At 42.6% G+C, this 24,454-nt stretch overlaps 1 protein-coding gene across 5 annotated transcripts in view; it reads right to left on the bottom strand.

Annotated features, from left to right (window-relative positions):
- Window positions 1-24,041, bottom strand: part of LOC113157050 (sodium/potassium/calcium exchanger 2) — a 37,486-nt gene extending 13,445 nt beyond the window's left edge. The window contains exons 1-6 of one of the 5 annotated variants that reach the window (XM_026352288.1): window positions 23,909-24,041; window positions 21,902-22,981; window positions 8,300-8,338; window positions 7,158-7,266; window positions 4,431-4,445; window positions 105-155 (exon numbers count right to left, since the gene is read on the bottom strand). In XM_026352288.1, coding sequence (XP_026208073.1) covers window positions 105-155; window positions 4,431-4,445; window positions 7,158-7,266; window positions 8,300-8,338; window positions 21,902-22,804 — 1,117 coding nt within the window. In that variant the 5' untranslated portion in view covers window positions 22,805-22,981; window positions 23,909-24,041. Of the gene's footprint in view, window positions 1-104; window positions 156-4,430; window positions 4,446-7,157; window positions 7,267-8,299; window positions 8,339-21,901; window positions 22,982-23,529; window positions 23,760-23,908 lie in introns of those variants that run through there. The other 4 variants (XM_026352287.1, XM_026352290.1, XM_026352289.1 and 1 more) reach the window with 4 other exon arrangements.
- Window positions 24,042-24,454: the final 413 nt, after the last annotated feature.

Below are 24,454 nucleotides of genomic sequence, written 5' to 3'. Positions count from 1 at the left end.
TCAGGTCGAAGGTGCTGTTTCATGATTAAGATGGAGGAAAAAAAACCAAGAGGGATGGCAGAAGCTGACTCAAATAATCAAGTAGTGAAAACGTTCAGGCTTACCTTCCTCAGTCATTGAGTGATAATATTTTAGTTTCCCATAAGTCCCAAGCTCTACAACATCACAGCAAAAGACAAGGGTAAGGCAACGAACACACAGAGAAAAGGAAAAGAGTGAACATGACAGAACAAGACAGGTCCGCTGGTTCTATATCACATACTGTACAACAGGCACAAGCGGGTGACATACAGAAAGATAAAGTCTCTCTGAGTCGTCACGGCACAAGTGCAAAACAAAGCGGCAAGGGTTGAATTTCAAATGAAATACATGATGGTCTTAACGGTGACGGCGTCAGATCAAAAGCCTGTCAATGGCGCAGGTTATAGATGGCTATTGGAGAAGATTTCCAGAAAAAAAGGGGAGGGGAAGGAGCATTAAATATACTGCCATAAAAATAATAAGAGGTTCACACAAGAATGTGTTAAAAACAAACAGAATAGGAAAGTCAGAATAGAATTTACTGGGTCGACATGCAACAAAAAATATGTGTCCTCTTCTCCTCTGCACGCAAGCTTATTCAAAGGCTTGATGAATCAGCGCTTTATTTCCACAGTGAGACCCCGAACAATTAATTTGATTCCCTTACTACAGCAGTTCTTTGTGCAACAGTAAATAGGCGGTCAGCGCATCTGCGTGATGAATTAGCCGGGAATTCAAACCTGCAGCAACAGCTGAATGTGAAACAGCACAACAGAAGACCCTTAGCATCCTACGCTGCACTTTGTCTTGGAAAAGTAGCTCACAGCTCGGAGCTGCTCTGGTTTTTTAGCACTGCTATGTCACAATTTTCCTCCGCCAGTGGCTTCTGGCTAAAAGCGAGGAGCTTGCTGCTTGTTGTAATGTATAATGACTGCATGTCTGCTGTGAAAATAAATCAGTCTCATTTACACACTGTTAGTAATAGCTCACAGATGCCCAGTTTATTAAAGGGTCAGTTCATCCGAAGGCTAAAGACATGATTTTCTCACTTTCTTCTATTCGACTGTGCAGGAAATTGTTGGTTTTATTTTTGAAATATCTGAATATGAGATTGAGCTTCTGCTATAGAAACAGATTTAAAGTTTTGCTGATGTAGTAGGTGTACGGTACAGTAGGTACTGTATATGCCCACAGCCACGAGCCCGCATGCACTCACGCTAAATCCAACTTATCCCAACAGTGGGCGACCACTCCACTCACATGTGAGAGGATTATGGTGGGAACGTCGTGCCAAATGCGACACTTGGCAGCCGTGAAAACACAGACTAATGAGATGAAAACACATCCCCATGCAGAGTGTCTTGTTCATCTGCTGCACTCCCAGAAAAGTGCCTCGGCCCCATATGATTAGGTGATTTGGGTTTGAAGTACACTATCACCGTAGAGCCAGCCTCTTAATCGGACCTGCTCTGAGGGCAATTAACCCGTGACACAACACCCACCCGCCCTCCCGCACGGTCGCCTGCTTGCCCTCTGGGACCAGAGAGAGAGAGAGAGAGAGAGGGAGGCTTGGTGTGGTTTACCAGGGGCCATCTTGTCCTTGTGGTGTGACCTCTAAACCTCTGGTGAGCCATGTGCATGACCGCTCCATCTGCTGGGGGCTGGGGTGTCAGGGAAATTCACAGTCTGTGCCGAAGCAAAAAGGCTTTTAACATTGATTCTTTCACCCACCCGGTGCAGGTTGGCTCAGAGGGCAGAGTGATGTGTGTGTGTGTGTGTGTGTGTGTGTGTGTGTGTGTGTGTGTGTGTGTGGGTGTGGTTGATGGGCTGATAAGGGCTGGTTAATACGTGATCTATCAAAACAAAGTGACGCAGGAACAAAGCTAAGATTATATTTGTATTAAAATATACAATATATCTTTAAAGGAATAGTTACAACTAGTGTCCTGTTAGCTTAGCACAAATGATAGAGACAGGGGGAAACGGTTAGACTTCATCTAAAGGCAAAAAACTAATTTTCACTCAACAGCACCTCACGTACTTGTTTTGTTTAAGCAGACAATGGCAACTTGTGGTGTTTTGTGGGATTTGAGCCAGATACATGTGCACTGACTTGATATCATGATAATACTCAAAGCATAATAAGAATAATGTGTTAATTCATTAATTTTAGAGGTGCTAGTGAATGCATTTTGTTATCCGGAAACAGAGTAATGTTAACTTTTCCTCTTGTTTCCAGTTGTTATGCTAAGCTAAAAATATTGCAATGATGTTACCGTAAACATGCAAATACTTCTCATTAATGTTTTGCTGCATTGTAAATACAGTATAACATCTATTGCCTTTTTACAATACACATGAAGAAGCCTTCATTTCAAGCACGGGCCTACATCATCTTGTTATTTGCAATGTAATGCGAAACAATTTGGACCAAAAATTTTAAATAATTCAACTCCTATGGTAGAATGTCAATACTTTACATATACATACAAGAAGAAATTATATTTATGTTGCACAAGTGGTGGGAGGTGTGTAACAGTGAGTGTATTATTGAGTGAATGGGGATCAATGGGGTCCCGGATCATCATCACATACAGTACTGCTGGAAGGGATGGAGAAGCAGCATGGGGCAAACTGGAAATGCTGGAGCTGGATGAACAGATTTACCTCACACACTAGTTAAAATGATGGAAATCCATAGTACAGAATGGTAAAACCCTTCTTTAATGTAATGTAGCTGTCACTGTAGTTTCCTTTTGCTGTTTTCTTATACTAATAAACCTTATTTGCTACCCCTGGGGCATTTCCCTCCATGTTTGTCTAATGAACAAGCTCACCACATCCCGTCTCGTCTTGCCAGTTTACCCAGTAAGCCAAGCCTCTGCCCACGTGACTGTGTCATGGTTTACCCAAATGACCTTGGGTTCTCTCTCTCTGCTCAGCCAAGTGGAGGACTTGCATATGATGCACTCAACAAAGATGTCCAAGGCCACATTGTGTCTCACTGTGAGCAATCATCTGATGCAGCAAAGCATCAGATGGGCTAGTGTCGCCATGTTTGTAGCACTGAACTACATCGTCACAGCAGTGATGCTATCTAAACCCATGATCGCCAGATATTTGAACGAAATAACGGGACTAGTCATTAAATTTATCTTTGTTTTGGGTGTTACTGTTAAAATATAACCAATACAGTATGTCCTGTGCTCCTACAGGCGCTGATCTTCTTTCACACTGAGGCCAACATCCAGTATGGAGTCACCACAGAGTTCAGATCTTGGGGTGACAAATCTTATTGAAGGGCTTGAGCCACAGGCATGCACGCAGCCTGAATTCTGAGAGCTCTTTGCGAGGCTTGTTTTAGCCAACCACCCAGGGCTCAGACAGTATAGCGAGAGCAACTCTGCCCTTCTCCCTCCCCAACTCTCTCTCTGCAGTTCAATATTTGATGCCACTCCTAAGTGATATTGTTTGTATCTCCACACGGATGGAAAAAAAAAATGCACGGACTACGTGTACCCGACTATTACAATGTTCTCTCCAGTCGAGAAAACATGCTGGATTAGAGGCCTTTTACTAAACTTAGAGACATTCGCTTGAACAAGAACAGGAAAGCTGTTATTCTTAGACATAATGTAAATGCTGATTAAACATCTACTATACCCCTCAAGTTGCATGTCAATACTTTAATTGCTTATAGTCTGGTGGGAGCAGCTAATTGTAAAAGGCTGTAGAAGGAAACAACTTTTAGTCCGTTACCATTAATTGCTATGTCAAGCTCCTATTGACTAGAAGTCCTGATGAAGGAGGATGTGAAAAGGGTAAAAAAAAAAAAAATAAATAAAAGCTCACACCTTCTCTACATCCTAGTAAACTAGTAAACCTATTCAAAAACGAAACATGAAGCTGTCAAGTCGAGAGAATTAGGTCAGGATACACAATCTCATTCCAACAACATGCATTGCTACATCTGCAGACTAAAACAACCCTACAGGATCCTCACAAACATGGGCGCTGAAGAACACTGCTGACAGGAAAACCCAAGGCACGTACTCGGGGCCTCTACGTGTCTCGGAGTACAAGCAGTACAACACAAAGCTAGAACTTTAAGTAGTTCATAAGAGGAGAAAGAGGATTAGGGACAATGGGGAAAACAGTGCAGAAATGGTCACAGAGGGGTTTCCAGGAAGAATACATCCACAGAAGAGAATGAATTATTTGAAGGAGAGAGTCTGCAGGGATGGGACAGTACAGAGTTAACATACAGCACAGCGGCGCTTGGGAAATGTATACATAGGGGACACGTTGGGCAAGCGAATTGCCTCCAGGCTGTTGGAATGAGAACAAACAGATTTTGGGTGGCAGGGGTTGGGGGGGGAGAAGATACAGAAATTTGAGAGTTAACTCACCAGAATCAGCAAATTCTGAAGGGACAGTAGAAGAAAAAGAAATAGGAAGACAAACAGAGAGAAGATAAATCCAAGTGATACTTGGTTTGGTAGAAGACATTAAATCATTGCTAGGTCTGTGCATTAGATGTGAAATTATAAGAGTACATAGCCTAAATTTGAATTTTACACTTTGGGAAATGATTCTTCTTTCTTGCTGACAGTTAGACGAGAACATCAACACTATTCTCTGACAAAATCTGCCTACCAGAAACTCTAGAGTTGAAAGATTAACACATTATATTAAAACTATTAAAATTAAATTAAATTAAATTAAAATTAAAACATTTATTTAGGTCTTAAAAGAAACCAAAGTAAAAGACCAGCAAATAACCCCATGTCAATTCATAACATATTACACAGGTAAGCGTGAAAGTGGTATTGATCTGCTGATCTAACGCTAAACAAGAAAGCAAACGATTGCATTTCCCAAAATGTCCAACTATAACTTAAAGAGACACACGCATGCATGCACACACACATATTTACTCTCGGACGTCCACAATCACTAATCAGGGCTTTTTCTTGCATGTATTATTTCAAACGCCTGCCATAATGTGGCATTAATTAAACCTACTTGTGTGGCTTTATGTTCATCACAGACATCTGTGGTAAGATGATACTCTAACTATATATATATGTGTATTAAAAGCTCATTTACATGTGGCTGCAGTGCAAATCAATTGTGAACAAAGAGTTTTTAGGAAGGAAAAAACCCCATAATACAAACACTCAGACATATACACACACACACAAACACACACCTCTAACTATCCCTACGCTGAAAGTCTATCTAGTGAAACGTAACCGGTTCCCAGCACCAGCAAAACAACCTCAGACTTTCCCTCTGCTCGGAAGTGCAGGCGACTTTATTTTGAGAACTGTCCATGAAAAATGTATGGATGGAGTCCTGCCAGCTCCCTCATGGCCCTGCTGAGCTACACTTAAAGCCTAAGAGCATGCAAGGACAAGCAGCACAGCCTTTGTCTTTGATGGATGCACCTGGATGTCTCGCTCCACGCTGCTTACCAACAAACGGCTCCTTTGTGTCGGTGAATGTCTATCGGTAAACGTGCATAGAGCAGAGTTGCTCATCTCTGAATGGGACTGACCTTTATTGGACTCTTACGGTAATGAAGCTAGTTTAACGTTGCATTTTTAAAATGTACTTAAGACCAGGAGCATTGTTGCATGTTCACTGGAGCATGTGTGTGTGCGCTGAATGGAAATTTGAAAAAATGAATACATTCAAATCAAACTGAGGCCTGATGTGTTGCTTTTGTTCTCAGTGTGCTAATTAATTCAATCTTCGTGTCATGTCACACTGCACTGCATTCACGTCCAATCAGCAATTTGCCAAAGGACTCATCAGTCAAATCCAGTAAAAGCTACATCCTCACATTTCCGCTGTATTTGTACTGATGCCGATTTTGAATGCGCCTATAAGAAATAAAACTTAACCAAGACCAGACCACGCTTTTTTTTTTTGTAGCTTTCTTCAAGCACAATCTAGTCTATTAGTCTTCATGATGATCAATATTTCAGTCCACCACCCAATGACAAATGGCTGTACACTCAGTGGCACAGTGGAGTATGTATAACACTCTCCTGTACATACTATATGATCGGGCATACACACTCCCATCCAGAGCCCCAGCAAGCTATGATTTACATTTTAATCACCGAGATGAAAAGATGAATACACCCAGAGACGGGGGGCGCCTTGGATTCAGCGTACCACAATGAGTCGATGCATGTTAATGGGCACTTTAAGGCCCCTCTCAGCGCAGCATATTAATCTTTCCTGAGCTGACTCATTCTAGGGTTTCGGCTTTCAAGGAATGTAAAGTCATTTTGGAGAAAGCTGAAATAAAAAAGCGCCTGCTCGTGTGATGCGATGCATCCAAAGGCGAAATATTCGCTCTGCCCATTGTTTTAGGCTTGTTAATTTGTGGTATTTTGTTATCTGCTAATAACGACACGGATGCTTTTAATCGAACCTGCACTGAACACGCGTTTCCATGAAGCTAAAGGGGAAATAAGTAAAAACGACATAATCCATTAAGCTGGTACTCCGCATTAACATTCGTTTTTAGTCACCACCACCACCACCACAAATTCCTCCACAAACTGCTGCTTGTCCCCATTAAACCATGCTTTTCCTTTTCCCCTCACGTCCCTCTGATAGGGTTGGGAATTGGGATGACACTGCACCTCCCTCCCACGCATTAACATACTGTTTGCATCCTCTGCGCTGAACACTGACACAGTCGTTCTGCATTTCCTTTAGCTAAGCTAATAGGCCTTCATCACGGATTAAAGGGAAGTGATCTTCCACCTCAGCTGCGCTCTGACACAACTCGCCTTCTCTTGAATGGGCCGTCGTTTAAACGGCACAGGGGCTAAACCAGCATGTTCTACATGTTACAGGTGGATGTAATGTTGTGCTCATGTTGGTGAAGGTGAACAACACAGTCTTGAAATCCTGGTTTTTATTTCCATTACACCTGAAAACAGGATTTAGGTTATTATAAAAGAAAAGGCAAAAAGAAGATGTCAAAATTAAGGCAAGACAAACCTGAAAAGAGAAACACTTATAGACGGTTAACACGAACGTCTCAAACATTCAGGGTTTTAGAAATTTGAAGTTAATTTTCTATCTCTGTGCAGTTTGTATGACCGTCTCACCTTCACTTAAAGGATCCAACGTGTGAATCATCAGCTGGAAAATGCTGTTCCTCATCAAGCTGTTGTGCAGGGAGGCAGAACTACCCCCCCTCTGCAGCCGAGGCCTTGCCTGTGAAAGGAGAAACAAGGCGTCAATCACACATCCTGCTGCCAAGGGATGGGACTCGCTATGTACGACACGCTTTAAAGCCCAATAACCGGTCCTTATTTTTGTCAAAAAGCAAATGCAATCGCTCTGATGTAAGCACGTCTCTTCTTTTGTAAGCTCATTTAAGTTTTATTTATTAATCAGAATGATCATTTTAGGTGCTTGTTCTTCGTCTCCCGCGCATTTACGACATTTTAAGCTACGAGTGATGTTGCAGGAACATTTGTAAACTCGTACACGGTGCTCTACCACCTTCAGTTAAGCTCCCGGTCAGAATATGATTCCTTAATCCTCATTTGCATAAAACCCCTCTAGCACCCCAGCTTCTTAAAAATATAAGTCCCATGTGTTTTAGACAGGCATTCACAGTTAAAGTGGCGTTCGAGGATTTCTTTTACTCCCCAAAACAACCCATCGCCAAGGTCACTCCGGCAGCCGAAGCTGCACTTGAGAACTGTGGGAAATTAGGCACCGTTGCAGGTGGCAGCTGTTTGAAGCGTGTTTCGCCTCCGGCTGCCCACAGGTGACACGTAGGCACAGGAGGTGTCAGGTGCTAATTCGCAGGCCCGTATGGGTGTGAGTGGGAGGCAGGGGAGACATGTAGACTGGGAGAACACTTGTGTAAGGTCTTGGAGATCTGGCTTCTTAGTGTGTCCCTGAAGACTCTCCTGCTGCTGCTGCTCTGTTTCATCTGCTTCCTTTACAACCTGGATGAAAACCAAACACTCGCTTGTCGCTTTTGGAAGTCTAGAAGTGTCAGAAGCTTTGGCTTTCTAAGCGAACTAGCGTGCTGTGTGCAAAATGTAAGAGCTGCAAAAAAAAAAAAAGGGGGGGGGGGGGATTTAAGAAAACGCACGCAGCGTCTGAAGGTTATTGATAACAAAGTGTTTTGTTCACAGTATGGTGAGAGAAACACCTTCCGTTACTACAGCTACACAGACAAGGGGACAAACACAGAAGCAGACAGGAAGAGTGTCAATCCGACAGGACCTACCGACAATTTGCCGTCATCCTCTGGTGCCCCGGGACTCGTCTTCTCATCCAACACACAGAGAAGGGAACGTAAAAAGGGGGGGGGGGGGGGAGAGGGAGAGAAAGAGAAAACAGGACACGGATGTGAAGCATGCTGCACACAACCACACAGACAAGATGCAGAGACAATAGAGAGGGAGACGTCACGGCGCGGGTTACGGTGATGGTGGTGACTGACTGTGATGTGAGGGGACAAGACTTCAGAGACAGCTGAGCAAGATGAGACTGTGTCTACTTGAATTACCTCAAAACTCAGTCAAACCTGTCATTTTACTTTAATTTCAATTTAATTTTTTAGGAGTCTACTCGTTGTGAAGGTGGATGAGATTAATGGTGGCGGAACAAAAGAGAAAACTACTACTGTCACTATGTTATTAGCATTTTCACTTGCTTCTAAGACAAGATTCATAGCACAGCTACATCTGCATGGTAAATATGAAGCCACACTGAGCAGCTTGTTAACTTAGCTTAGCATAAACACTGAATCTCTATTCACTTCAATAATAAACGCGTATCCTTTGTTTAATCTGTATAACAAAGTGCAAAAAGGCCAGTTTAAGGTTGACACGTGACAACAATTATTCTGCACCATACTTTAAATTAAAGCATTTCTTTTTCATTAAATGTAAGATATGAATTTAACTGTAAATTGTGAATTGCATTAATACAGAGCCAAAATAAGCAGGCCATATCTCAGGCGGGGCCTGACATCCGTCTCACACAAACCTCTAGTTTCGCCACGACAGTTTGTGTATTTGGATTAGCAACCACAGTGGATATGAATGAACATGTCGTGGTGCAGCACGAGCCGCCAAGCTCCAGTCACAACAATATAAACGACTTTGAACTCAGCTCAGGTAACTGCAGCCAGGCTTCACATTCACCACATAAGTGTTAATCTTCTCGTCTAACTCCTGACAAGGCGTTCGTTACGATTCGAGGATGGGGCTAAATACTTTTTGCAGGTTCGATCGCTGTAAGTAACTTTTTTTCTGCGAGGGACTGGGTTGTGTGCCAGATCATACCAGAGCGAGTTCAGTCTTTTAACAATCACTCAAGTCCCTGCCATCGTTCTCAGCAGGCCTTTTTTTTTTTTGTTTTTTGGCATGTGCAGCATTGTAACTATTTTTGAAACAAAAGCCTTTCACCGAGCGCCTGACTGAGCTGCGCTCGCTTCATCTTCAGAAACGTGTGCGTGTGAAATAACAGTCACTTAGGGCCTCTGTTTCTAGCTACAAGGAGCAAACACAAAGCTTTTGTTTAGATCTTAGCATGGAGCTTTGTTCTGCAGCCTACCGTCCTCAGACAGGAATGTGTAGAATGTGGAAGCACCGATAAAGCGCCAAATGCAATGCACAAAAATTATCCAGTTTGGATCTTGGGAGTGTGGCAAAAATGCACGACAAATATACAAATTTGAAGACGGGGCCCTCAGGCTTGTCAATCCAAGTGATTCATCTGCATGCTAAATGACGTTAGATTGCACTGAATATCAAATCTCTCCATAATTGTGCAGGATGGAAGAGAGTGGTGTTAACGCTGTTTTATAAAGGTGAAAGCTTCTGTGAGTGTTAACATCCTTCCCGACAGGCTTGTGGATAGAACAAAAAAAGAAAAAGAGAATTAAATAGTTTGAGGCTTTGTTTGTTGCTTTCTTTTTGATTTTGATGTGAAATCGAGGACTCCTCAAGTCAAATTGTAATTCTTTTGGCTTTGAGAGGCTTCGTCTTGAGAAAAATCCAGTCATTATGCCTCCTGTGTCCCACTGTTTCTGTTTAACAGCTTATAATTTACCATACATTAAGTTTGCCACTGTATAGCTGCAGAATAATTACAGAAATGTGGGAGCTAAAATTAAACATTTGCCAAAAAAATAAATAAAAAAATTAACAGAAGCCAAGTTAATCCGGAGCTTTTCCACACAGCTATTCAACTCTAACCTCCTTTATTCCCCTATTTCATATCTTCAGGGTAAATCCCCGCACACTCGAGGTATAATTATTCTATTTCACTCCATATCACCGTCCTCAACGGCGAGTCAGGAGGGTTACGAGAGAACAGGTGAATGTGCCAGATAGAGATTACACCGTGGGTCTCTCATTAAGCGAGCGTTAAATATTATGACTAATAATCACACGGCGATTAGTATGTTCTCTGGAGTTTGTGTGTTCTCTAATACCGCCAGCTTTGCCTTCCAGTTCTTACGTAACGTCACATCAGGATCATTCTTGGAAGCGGATCATCTGAGAGAGATAAATGTCCCTCTGCAGCCGCGTGCGTGTAACGCCATGTTACGGAGAATTATCGATGAAGAGTGTGACATCATGCAGAAATACTTCCGCTTTCACCGGTCTAATTGCCTCCAGCTTAAAGGAGGACTTTCGGAGGAATCTGAGCACATTGGTGAGCCCGACTTTTAAACATGAACAGCGGATTATTAAGTCTTCTCATGTGCAATCTGTGAGCGCGGAAATGTTATTTCTGGACTATTTCTGAAGGAATTTGATTTTTTTTTTTTTGCCTTTACACATTTTGTAGATTGATTAAATTCATTAGATCATCAGATCCTTCAAATCCTTAATATAGTCTGTAATAAATGTTATAAAATATGCTAATCCCACTCAGCATTACATTTTTTTATGTCTATCTAATTCAATCTTACACTTCTCTGGTGGTCTAATAACCATTAGTAACCACATAGGGATGTTTAAACATCACTGAACTGAGCATCCAGACCTCCAGTAGCATCACATACTGTAAGTGTTCTGGGATCCAAGTCCAACAAATGCTACAGACAGAAATAAAAGTTTCTACTAACTCACCTTCTTTGAGTTCCTATGCCATCTTAACCTCGGCTAATACAGTACTGATGTGTAATGTAGAACTTACAAATATAGAAAGCACATGGACACAGATGTCAGATGTAATATAAAACTTTTCATTAAGTTCTTAATAAGGAATCATCTCCCACAATGTAGGACTAGCAGTGTAGCTGACAAAAAGTGTGTCAACTTTGTGATTTGAGTTGTAAAATGTGCAAATCAAACAGCTAAAGTCTTAATTTACTATTACAAACAGGTGCAAACAGGCTCTTCTAATGTATTTCTGGTCACAACGTCTTGTGGAGAAGAATAATGCACGAGCCAAGAATCAAGCCAAACGGACAGGCGGTGTTGGGACGAAAGTTACGTAACACATTATCTGACACTGCTTGCGGGACAAATCCTTGCGTATTGGAATTGTAGTATATGTGCATATGCTATAAATAAAGCATCTGTCAGCCTGTGTATGTAAAGATCTGTGGAAACCACTCTGTCTGGCTTGTTAAGCAAAACTTGAAAAGTGAAATCTTGCACAGCTCCAGGCATTTGCCTATACATGCTTACAGTTGGCAGCCCGTCTGTCAGGGCATGACAGGACGCCCTTCGAGATTTGTCCATCTAGATTCATCGAGCTAGACCTAAACTGTTGAGCAGCACGACTGAGCAGCAGCTCTCTCTCTCTCTCTCTCTCTCTCTCTCTCTCTTCCTATCCCATTTTCTCTGTGACAATAATGATGATCTTCAAGGGAAGGAGGGAAAAGATGCACAACAAGTCAAGAAGCCTAATTAGTAACCCCTTCATTTTTCTAACAAGCAGAACTAATTACAGGAGCTGCCACGATGCTGATTTCCCACAAGGCAATGCTCACCAGGACTAAGTCAAAATTGCTTCCTCTTAACGCCTATGAACCAATCACACTCAGGCTTTGGGGAGTCAAACCGAAACCGCTGTGTCATTTTTGAAAGTGAATATAATCACCCGAAGTTAAGCTTGATCAAGCATCAAGTATTTTTCTTATCAGCGCTGCGTAAAATGTGGTGGTGAAGTCAGTCTCCGGTCCCGTGTCAATCTTCTTAATGTCATTTGCATCATGTTTTATCTGGGTAAACACAGAAGTAGGATTAATGACCTCCTGAAAGCCTGATCAAATCTGTAGTTTGTCGTTCTCATCACATCCACAGATGCTGGTAACAATAAAAAAGGCTGAACCGTGTTCTTCGATGGGATTGTAACAACAGTTACGTCCTGAGCAAGCTGCTTTTTAAAAATATTTTCTCTATCAGGGCTGTGTAGTCCTGATGCTGAAAGACTTTCATTTTACAGTGAGAAGTAGTTCCCAACAAGGGCAACAAGACCAAACTCAATTATTGACTGTGGTCCAAATCATGTCGCCCCGAGCCAATTGGGCAGTATTGCCTTTTTCCAGGTATTGGTCGTGACATGTCCAAACTGTAGCATCCACAGTACTTTCCAGCGTTATCGCTATCGCTGTAGCAGCCTTATTTGGTTTGCCATCCACTGATGATGTTTGATTTTCTTTTCTCCCATCTCTCTTTGTGATTTACTCCGGCTAACACGACTTATCAGTATTGAGGCCATTTTGACTGTAATTAAACAATGAGCTGTTTTTCTTTGTGCCAATTTAATTCAATTTAAAATAGTTTCGTCGCCACTTGAGTAACAGTTTGAGACCAATTTTTAAAACAGTTATTTCACAATGAAAAAAGAAATTCGACATTGGCAAAGGGTTAATGTCGCTGAAGCTGCATTACCAAAACAGGAGTAAATACTGCGTCGGTCGGGGTGTATTTTCATCAGCAGATTAATACACAGATGGTGTTCCAGTGAAATTTACAACAGGAGGGTGGTGTATGTGGGACTGGCTCAAAATAAACTGGTGTCCATGTTGTTTGTAATGAAGGAACATGTCACCCAGTGCAACAGTGTGACTCACTGATGTGTTTTTAATGGTGGAACACCGAAGCTCTATGGCAAAGAAGAATGAGCTACTTCAGGCTTTTTTGAAACAGAGGAAACGCTTTAAGTGGGGAAAAGTTGGTGTTGGTGTTGATCGTTTCATGAGATTTGATGAAAGTAAGACTTATCCTTTTACTTAAATATCAATCAGGAGCTGTTTGAGGCCAGTTTTCCCATCACAACATCAACCTTTACATTGTTTCTTGGCTTGTTGCTTTGTTGCTTTCCCAGCCAGACAGTTGACAGTCACCTCTTATCTGTCTATCTGTTGCCAAGTGCACAAACAGACCACCCTTATCTTGCGGAGGAGGTAAAGGTGGAACAATGTTGCTGCTCGAAAGACAGGTTGGCTTATTACATTTAGCAACAAGAGACAGTAATATCACCTTCAGCTCACCTTGGCAGGCTCGAGTGGCGACGGGGTTGGGTGGAGGGGCAGCTTCATGCATCATTTATTTGTCAGTGAATGACATAACAAGTGGTAACCCTCTCGCATGAGAGCAGAGAAGGAGATACTTGGAGCGGATTCACTGAGCCCCAGAGCGTTTCCTAATTAGCTCATTAGAGACGGGCTGATTGCAATCACTTCCGTTTTAAGAGTTTACTCTCTTGAATTTTGGGTTTAAATTCTCCGTGGCTATCCGTGTGATGTCAGGTCCGTCGGCAGATGTGAGATCTACACCCCCAGCGCTTTGCCCTGGATTTTTACAAATTACGGGTATTGTACTGTACGTGAACTATACAGTAGCTGATGTAGCGTGCAGCTGCTGCAGCTTAGCAAGGCTGGCGTTGAGGGTCCAAATCCCCCTGAGGAAGGACTTAAGTATGTAAGACCCACCGGTCCTCTGACCGTATGCAATTTTTCCATTTTGCCAGGCCGTGAGTGTCATTTCATACACCCATGAGATAGGGATCTTGGTGCCCTTCCCGTGATGCTTTTACAGTGCAGTTATATCAGCTAATTCAACCCCATGTTCAAAAATAGCTCGTGATCAATAAGGCTTTCAGTTTCTTGCAAGCCTCAACATTTCACCTTCAGGCTCTCCCTCAATAAAAAAAAAAAAGCAAACAGCAGTCTCTCGTATCAGGTTTTCAAGAATTCTTTTGCATCAGGGATTCTCATTCCTAAATCTGGATGTATCTGTAGCTTGACCTTCATGACTTTGAGCTCCTGATTTAAACAGATAATGGTCGTGTGTGTACAGACATATCATTCATTACATAGATTAGAATGAAATAAAATGTGTACTTGGTTACCTGAGATCACATCAGCTCAATATGATCTAAAATAACCCTATATACACAAATCAAATAGAAATAGTCTTCAGTGAGGACTGCAGTTAAAGCACGTGTTATTCAGGCTTTCGATTTGACATCAACACACACACACACACACACACACACACACAAAACATTAAAGATAAGCAGTTTCATGGACCGGGCCTATTAAGATCCACTCCTCTCTGTGCGGCCTAGGAAACGCAGAGGCTTTAAAGGATCTGGCACTTTGCGTCTCTGCCAGCTGTACAGTCTGCGAGATCTATTTCAGGAAACCACCCTGCACTTGCGGGATGACTTGGGTTTTATCCCAACACTTCCCGTTGAACCATTCTCCCTTGTTTCCGAGTGGCCCTAAAATAAAGAAACCCTCAAATACGCATCAACAAAAATGGAAGAAAAGCACACACACACACAAATGAAACTAAGATGTGATAACTGAGTTATAGCAGATAACAACTGTGTCACTTGATGTATTGTCAAGGTGCTAATTCTTAATGTCCAGAGTAATAATGAAAACTACTACTACTACTACTTCTACTACTACTATATTAAGCAAAATGCAAAAGGAGAAGTGAGTTGAGGAAGACACCACTGAATTCATGAAATGTGAGACTGGGGAGGTGCTGTCCATGGTGCTACATCAAGGACAAAGAAGCGTTACCCATTCGTGATACGTCACAGTTAGCGTGATTCTACAGTACAGTAGGTACTTCACTGTCAAAAAGTAGTCAGGTACGTGACGCCAATGAAACCTACAGATTGACCTGTAGTAGAGGCAGCAATTAGAGAGGTCAATGAGAGAGGTCATCGTTCTCATCTCCACAAAAGATGAAAACGTTGATGCAACTAACATAATAAATACATTTAAAAATACAAACCCCACTTTCCCAAAATAAAAGTTTACATATTATAAAAAACTGTTTATACTTTATGTATAAAGACATAAAACAGTTTTGACATTGCAACCAGTGGATTTTGGAGCATTTGTGCTTCAGAAAGTGGCTTAAACGACTTGATTATCAGATTGTTGCAGATTAATTTTCTCCCCATCAAATAGTAACTGTTCCAACTCTACAGACAGCACAGGGATGTTGGCATCAACACAATGACAAATGGCAAATTAGCATCACAAAATCAGATCACAGTGTTTCAACTTGGAAGTGATTTTTCTTTTTCGCCCCAGTTAATTTAGTGCTCTTTAACGCACTGCATTGTGCTTTTGCTAATATAGACAGTCACTGTAATAAGCAACAGGGTGACCTTAAAAACCATTAGCAACACTGAGGAGGCAATGAAGAGCAACTGTTCACTCTGATAAGAGCGGAAGGGGAAGCCAACTAGCACAATAACCAATTGAGGGCGACATAAAAAGCGGCCATCAGCACCTGTGATGCAAATGACAACTTCACTTGCACAATTATTACCACTGAATGCAATTAAATTGAATTTGACACAGCAGAGCACCAGCGAGGCGCGACACAGCAAACCAGAACTCACAGAATAACTGTAGACCATTGACTGCTCCAACCCGCTCTGCTTAAGCTTTTGAACGCGGTTTTGATCGGTCTATTATATTATTCTTAATAAGACCTTTATCTTCATTGTCTGGTCTAACAGCCCAACAACAAGGTAAAATCCTCTAAAACTGGAAAACTAATTACTGGCTCTGCAGTCGCGCTCTCGCCTCCACCACCTCCGCGGACATGGAGCCACAGCTGGAACGCATGATAAAACTTGGACTCGTCATCGCCATGGTGAGATCAAAGTCGCAGGCTTTCTATTTTTAAATGATTGGACTCTGGCTCTGTTGTTGCTGGCTGAGCTCAAGCGCCAAAACAATTCTGTTTCTCCGTGTGTGTGTGGGGAAGTACATACTGTACATGTTTGCAGAGATGTGTGCATGTTAAACAAAGATCATTTTAGCTTCCTTACAGTAAAACGTTGATTGATAAAAGTATAAAACCACAAATGAACCTATTTTCTGCCATCACAAACTATTTTCCTATATTCACTAGACAGTTTTGTAGTTTCTATCTACCACAGAAGCATTATCGTCTCCTACCTTGTTTTCATTCAGATGAAAACAAGGTCACTTCTACAACTTCCTCCTTTTTAAAAAGGACAGAAACACAAATACGCTCTCTGCTTTTGCAAAAATACACAGTACGAATCAAGGACAAGGGCAAATACTGTACAGGTGATACCGCCAAAAGAAATACAAGTTTTAAAATTAGGCCATCACCTCTACATTCTCACTGTGACAAATGAGGCGAATTCGCTTGGGTTTTGCACAAACTTCACTTTTACTGTGAGCAAAAATGAGCAGTTCAACAGGATTTCCTCCAAATTAGCTTGACAACTGCTTTTATTATCCACTTAGGCCAAGTAAGATAGCTGAAACAGATGTAGTTTTATCATTTTGGTCTGAGTTCAGCAGCACACATCTGGATTTTGCTGAAAATTACCTTTATATCCCTCATAATGGACGATAATCCCCTGAAAGACGTCACAGGCAACCAAAAATAAACATCCAGTGATGGAGTTCATGCAGCGCTGCCTGCTAATATAACACTTTGCTTGTACTGGTTAAAAATAAGAAATAAAAGGCACAATGAGTCAACAACTGTTCTTTATGTGTGACTATACAGAAGCATCAGCACCGGTGCCTGGATGTCCAAATCCACAGGGAGGAAACACAGTCTACTCCCCGCACAGGAGCCACTCTGTAACTGATCTTTGAAGCGTATCCTGATGGAAGATCTCGCCTCTGTGACGCTATTTATAGCTTGGTAATGCATCAGAGGTCGCACCTTCCATCTCAGCAGAACCCAACATCTGCCTCGATACACACCGGCTTATCCAACACTGACGATAGCAGGCATCTGATATCGCGGTTGGATGAAGAATCTCACCTGTAGACTCCAATCTGCACACTATTCCTCCGATTTTTTGATGCTTGCTTGAGTTCTTTCTTTTATTTTCGCCGTTTCTAACACGGATATCACAGGAATTCATGGAACAAGCAAAGACAGTATAAGGACATTTAGTCTTAACTGTATATTTTCCAATGATTATGACTGTTCAAGTAGTACATGCTCAGTGTTTTGGGAGATGTGGCTGTGCTTTTCCTTTAAAACGACTAAATAACTTCATCATTACTGACAAACTCGGACTTTTCGTGTGTCGCTACAACCATAACAAGTCGAACGGGGGCTCGGCAATCCTCGGTCTTTCATAAAAACACAGTGCACAAAGTGCTGGCTAATCTGATCTGCCTCAGCGAGTATTGTCAAACGCAGCCAGTCAGTCCATCAGCCAAACAATGACAGAGGCCAGAAGATAACAAGATAAAGCTGGGCCCCGGTCTCACGAGGTGGTCCTGAGGAGGGGTGTGTGCAGATGATGAAAGACCCCTTTAATACCATGTGCAGCCAGGGTAAGCCTGTGCTGCTGCTCCTGGTAAATCTGATTTTTAGGCCTAAATTGAACCCTTTAAAAGGAAATCAAAAGCTGTATAAAGAAAACATGGAAGGAAAAATAGTACAGGCTTAAACAGAATAATGATAATGTTGTTTTTTTTTCCCCACTGTGGACTGTGGTTAGGATGCCAGCACTGATTGGCATGGCCAATGCACACTGAAAGAAAAAGAAAAAGAAAAAGGGTTGGACAAAATGATTGCTTCAGTGGGACATCATCGGCATGCAAAGCCAACTCGAGTACGCATACATCTGTTGCTTCCCACAGAAAAGAAAAAAGGTTGATGCAGGGAAAAGAGCGAGTAGTATTCACGCTCCTCCATCTTGTAAAGTGTAAGTAGGAGCCTCTAGCGCTATAATGAGTGTCTACAACATCGAGTAGGGATTCCCTACTGAGTGTGTGGTCGCGCGAGATCAGATGGGGTGGAAAAGGCATCAGGCACTGGGTGACCTCCTTCTGCCCCCTACACATACTGTACTAAGTGACCTAATGTTCGGTAATCAGAGCCGCTGTGCATTGGCCCTCACCGCCTCTGTGCCATTAAGTCACAGACCACGCCACCAGGCTAAGAAGCTTAACTACATGAGAACGTGCAACAGCTAAGAGCAGTTCTACAGATACAGTATGTGACGCCATCTTATCTTTGACCTGTGAACCGTCACAGATCACAGGACCAAATATAACACACAACAAAAATGATTATTTAAAGCTTAGAAACAGAGTTTACTGCAGGGATGTTGGGTTGTATTACACTGTGATGACATTTCCTTCGAGATAGTCCAGTAGAAGCCTTGTGAAGTCAGTGTGCTATAGGTATTTTAAAGTAATCACCATCATCTTTGCAGGATTTTACATTGATTTAATGCTCATTGATACTGATTTAAAACAGAAGAAACCAAACCACAGCAGGTAAAACACAGGCACAGCCTGCAGGATCATGTCCCATAAGAATTAGGCTGGCAGAGGTGGCAACCTAACCGAACTCAGTGGGCTAAATCAGAGTGCCCCTGTTTCCAGATTAACCAGCAGCTCAGCACTCATTAGGCAAACAGAGGTATTAGGCACCAATCAGGTCAAAACTAATAGGTACATGCTTCCTTCCAACATCCGTTGCGGCATTTAAAAGTACATTTTCCATGTTTATAGTGGGATTTCATGATGGTTTCTCCACATGCTTACTAAAAGTAAAGCTGCCATACACTAATAAGGACAACATGCAGTCCTATACGCACTGCATGTTCTGACGTCTGTCAGTCTTTTGATTTTTTTGGTTGCACTTGCAGCTTTGTGAGGATTTTCAAAGCTGCAAGTGCATTTGTGCAATCACACTACTATACGTGTACATGTGGTGTCTTGAACTTTCAGAATAAACCTCGATGAAATGAAAACAGAGGCTGCTTTTAGGAATTCCAGGTCAGTCCAGGCGCACAACACCGTGGGGCATTAATGGTTGCGTTAACTGGATTGGGAGATTATTTTCGATTGCTTTTGATAAGGCTGACCACTGAACCGCTGATACAACACTGGTTTTAAATAGGTCTAACTGACACTAGGTAGAAGTGATGTCTGACAGTTCGGCTTGTGTTGTTAATTAATAAAAAAACATTTAAAAAATCCTCTTATCTGTCAAATGATATTTACAGTTCGGCTCCCACCATTTAGCACTCTGCTTGGGAGCTAAATTAATACTTCTAAATAGACAAAAAGGAAACAAAACTATCTATTTTTATGTTACCAGCAGCAGAATTGAGAAAACATTTTATGTCCAAGTAAAAAAAAAAAAGAAAACCCAGACCAGTGGTTACTGTAATGAGATGATGAAAGGCAGCAGTCGCAGACAGAGCGAAATTGACTGATGACTTCTAAATGCAGAACATCACGCTGCTGTCAATGCTCCTCTCTGAATCTAATTTTACAGGATATTTATAGCAAACATTGTTGCAACCAACTTTTATTTAGCAACCCAGCAACCTACAGACACCTGTCCTCTTGTGCCGCTGATTGTAACACACGATGGGGACACCCCCGTTTCATAATGCAAGAAATAATCTGAGGGAAGCCCACTGTAATCAGATTATTAGCTAAAGATCATAGCATACGAGATGAGACTCTGCTGTCCTGGTCCAAAACCTCGCACCTGAACACCGCTTGAAGTTCAACTTCGATCTTTTTTTTTTTTTTAACACTGTCCTCGCCCTCCTGTCTTATTTTCCATTCTACTTCTCGTAGTCTTCATGTATCAACGCACACACACAAACACGCACACGCCTACTAAATTGCCAATTAAATCTCAAAATAACACTCGCGTCCCAAAGTGTCAAAGCTTGATTAAAAAAGGTGTTTAGATGATTATAGTCTAATAATATTTGTGCCTTTCTAGTTCTATTAACCCTGTAGTCTCACTGACAACCAAACCTAGAAAGATAATAGCTTTGGACTCATTTTATTTACTTTTAACTAATTATCTTTAGGTATTTCATACATTTGTTTTCAAAGCAGGCTGCTCGGAGGTGCAGCCGTGGGACTGTTACCCAAAATGCAAGAGAAGGAAGAAGCTAAATCTGCTGTGAGTGATGACGTGACGGGCGGGTTTGATCGACTCGTCTGTCTCGCACGATGTTTCCCCCTCGTCATAAGTCGTTTTTCACCGCTTGTCCTCACACACACACACACACACACACACGTATCTTGGTCAAAGTACCCAGAATCCATTGCAGCTCAAGGTCACCTGAGTCTTCACTGGCACCCAGCCTGTGTACCTCAGTTCTCACTCGTATCTTGCACATTAGCCCTAATTCAAAGTAATACAGCACAAATGAAAATGAGAAAAAAATAACTTTTCCCTCGATTTAAAAAAATCACCATTTCAGTTTGCACACTTGCACAGCAAAGTGCGGTGTTGGCATCTTCAGCAATTCCACCCAACATTGTGTAACTGCTGTTTAAATATCCTTTATGTACTCAGAATAAATCCAGATTTAATGAAAGCTTTACAATACAACTTTGTCAAAATTTCATTTCCATCTCATGTCAAAAAGAAATCTAAATCCATCCAGATAATCTCTACACAGGTATCAAATTGCACTGCAATGTCTTTTGCCCTCGAGTGTCTTTGAGGGGGCGAATGTTATGTGAACTAATACAATGATTTCTACTGGTTTTGTCGACATAGTATTTAATATTTATGCAAAAAGTGAAATACTGCACTGACTGGCTGTATGTGAACTTCTTCTAAAAGCAAATGTGGGGGAAAGCAGGTAGACAAAGAAGACGGTCGCTACAGTCCTGAACAGTCAGGGTGTGTGCTGTTTACATGTTTACCCAATAAGAAAATCTTAAACTGGAAAAAAAAAATAGCTCCTGAGATTTTCTAAGGGATTTGTTTGTCAGGCCAGAACACAATTTGTAGAGCTTAACCCAGAATTACACATTTGAATCTGTTTTATTAATCTGTACGCCAGAGCTGTGCTCTGCTGGTTAAACTATATTAATGAACAATGGTCAGTTAAAGTGTTGAAAGTGAATTAGAGTTTCTCTTATTCTTCGCCTGAAGTCATGAACATGTGTGACGTAAAGTCTTTTAAACTGCATGTTTGGTAATGGTTGTTGAATATTGCATGACCTAAAAGGACCGGGCATCAAAACAAGATGCATGAAGAATGTCTCCACTGAAAAATGTGTTTTGATTTTTGTTTAATTGAAACATAAATTATCAAAGGAAGCCTAACTTCAAACCAGCTGATACAGTATGAGTCTAAGGATACAGTAAGTGTGTGGCTACGCCAGAGAAACTAAAACCTACTGCAACCTCCTCATAATCAGACATTTCACATGAAAGTGTCCTATCAGTGGAAATGGTGGTGAAGGGAGGCAGGAGATATATATATATATATATATATATATATATATATATATATATATATATATATATATATATATATATATAATTATATATATATATAGATGTATATGTGGATGTGTATATGGATCAAGAAACCAACTCACCTTGGGCTGTACCTCCACTTCCACCACTTGGTTCTTGTTCATGCAATCCTTGACGAAGCTCTCCATGTGGCTGTTGAACTTCATGAAGATCACGTAGGCGGCATAGGCCGAGAGCAGCAGGATACTTTCCCATATGCAGATGATGTTATCCAGGAAGAAGATGATGAGCATGATCAGATCCAGGATGTAGAAGGACACGTCGCGGAAGAGCGGCCACCATGTCAGGTTGAGGATCTCCTTGGAGAAGATGGCGCACATCCCAATGACGAAGAGAATGTTGAAGACGGCCGAGCCCACGATGGTCCCGATGCCCACGTTGCTGTGGGAGATGAAGACGCCGATGATGGAGGTGAAGAGCTCCGGAGCCGAGCCGCCTGCCGCCATGAAGGTGGCGCCCGCCACATCGTCTGAAATGGACAGCTTCTCTGTGATGACAGTGAGCGCTGGGACGAAGAACTCGTCGCAGACTATGGCTAAGGCAATGAACATGTAGATCATGCCAAACATGTGGAGGGCCACGGCTCCTTGGCGCCTCTCCTCAAGGCTGAAAGCGTCCCGCGGGTACTCCCCCTGGCTCTCATTGCCATCTGCAGTTGATCTCATGGCTATTGGCATGTCGACTGAGACATTTAGGTCCCTCTGGTGCTCGGTAAAAAGCAGAGTCCTGTGAGGGGCCGACTGGTGGAGGCTCTCCTGCTGGAGCACTGGCTCAGCGAGACCCCTTGAGCTCCAGGTCAAGGCACTGAAGGAGACAGCACTTAGGGCCACTAGGCTGAAGACGAATCCTAAGATTCGCACGGGCCTTAGCTTTTTCCGCAGACACCGGTGGGCCTGCCGCTTACAGGCGGCGCCCAGTATGGGTCTTCGCTGTAGTGTATCCACGCAGGGCTGGTCTGAACCCATCTCTGCGCTGCGCTTGTGGAGTCCTCACTCTCGGTGGCTATGTACGGAAGAGGGGAGAGTGGGGAACAGGCTCTACCGGAGACAACGCATGGTACTGTCCTCACTTTCAAATGAGTTGAAAAGATTGTGGGTGCTTTCCAGGGTCTGGTTTGCCAAATGATGTCTTCATATTAGCCTCTGTTGGCAAACGTCAAAAGAATGAAAGGGAGGAAAAATCATTAATCAGCCACGAATTAAATAGGAACAATAAAACCTGCCTGAAAATACAAGAGTACTAGTAAAACATAGAAATCAGCATCAATCATCCAGCTCATCCTTAATATTGCCAAGAAAGCTACATCCAGGTAAATAAAGGCAAATAAAATGACCTTAAAATTAATATTTACTGCATATTTTTTTTGTTCAGTTTGAAAACTAACATAACATTTCCATGTTAATACATTTTATGACAGATCATCCCCTTACATGTCAATCAAGTGAGGCCATGTGTTTGGCCATTGGTAGATGCACATTGGTCCATACTCAGTGACTTTTAAACACATTCATTTAAAAATCTATTTAACTGAAACCATTGATTGAAACACTCACAAAAAAAAACTTGCAGCCCTATTCTCGCTGATGCTGCTTTAACAATTTCACCCTACCTTTAGACACAATCCCTTCAGAAGCCGGACAGACAACTTGCATTAAAAAAAAAACAAAAAACCCTGAAATCTGTTTTTTACCTGCGAATCTATGAGCAAACGTGAAGGCCGGCGGTTTCCGGACATCTCTTGGCTGCAGTCATGAAACACGGTAAAACACTACGACGCTATGTGCTCAGGTGAAAGCAGAGAAAACACGCACACACACATCCTGTCCTGTTTGACTTTTCAGTGATGCCCAGCCCGCTGCCTCTCGTCTAACACGCCAGACACTGACAACTCTCTTCCCCCCTCTCCGTGCCTGCCCTTCAGTGATGCCTTCGCCCTTTCCAGTGATATCATCACCCGACCACCATCCCCGACTGAAACTGCCCGACGCGAGTTTCCGTGGCGCGGCGCATGACGCGCGGAGAGGCTGTGCGGTGCGGTGCGGTGCGGTGCGGACCGTGTGATGCCTTACCTTTGACAGAGGCGAGGGATATGGCACAGCCGCACGGCGCAGCAGCAGCAGCGGCAGCAGCTTGAAATTAGGAAATCCACTCCGCTATCCTCGTGTCTCCGCTCTCTCCGACGACAGAGGAGGAGCTTTGGAGGAGAACGGAGAAAAAAGCGTTTTCTGCCCAACTGCGCGCACCGCTCTCCCTCACAGCAGCAGCAGCAGCAGCAGCAGCATCCCTCCCGTCTCGGAGTAGAGGGGAGGAGGGGTGGTAGTGATGAAAACACCCTCTGCTACTGTTGCAGAATATTGTGCTGGGCTGGCCTGACAACGTGAACCGGGTGGTTCATGATAAAAAGTCAGCAGGTACGCGGCAGACGGCGCATCCTTCTCCCCTGCTCAGGTCACGGGCTTTGGTGATGTTGCGTTTTGAGGGAGGAGTTGCCGTGGTTACAGCAAAAGGCACTACTTCCACAGCTTCATTTATTTATTTATTTATTTTATTTTATTCTATTCCGGTGACGACGGAACAGGTGGATGTGCTTTCAGCTCGGCAGCCGACTTCGGCGG

The sequence above is a fragment of the Anabas testudineus genome, chromosome 18 (assembly GCF_900324465.2).
Source record: "Anabas testudineus chromosome 18, fAnaTes1.2, whole genome shotgun sequence".
NCBI lineage: Eukaryota > Metazoa > Chordata > Actinopteri > Anabantiformes > Anabantidae > Anabas > Anabas testudineus.
The sequence above is the reverse complement of the archived record's forward strand: the minus strand, read 5'-3'. Positions and strand labels throughout refer to the sequence as shown.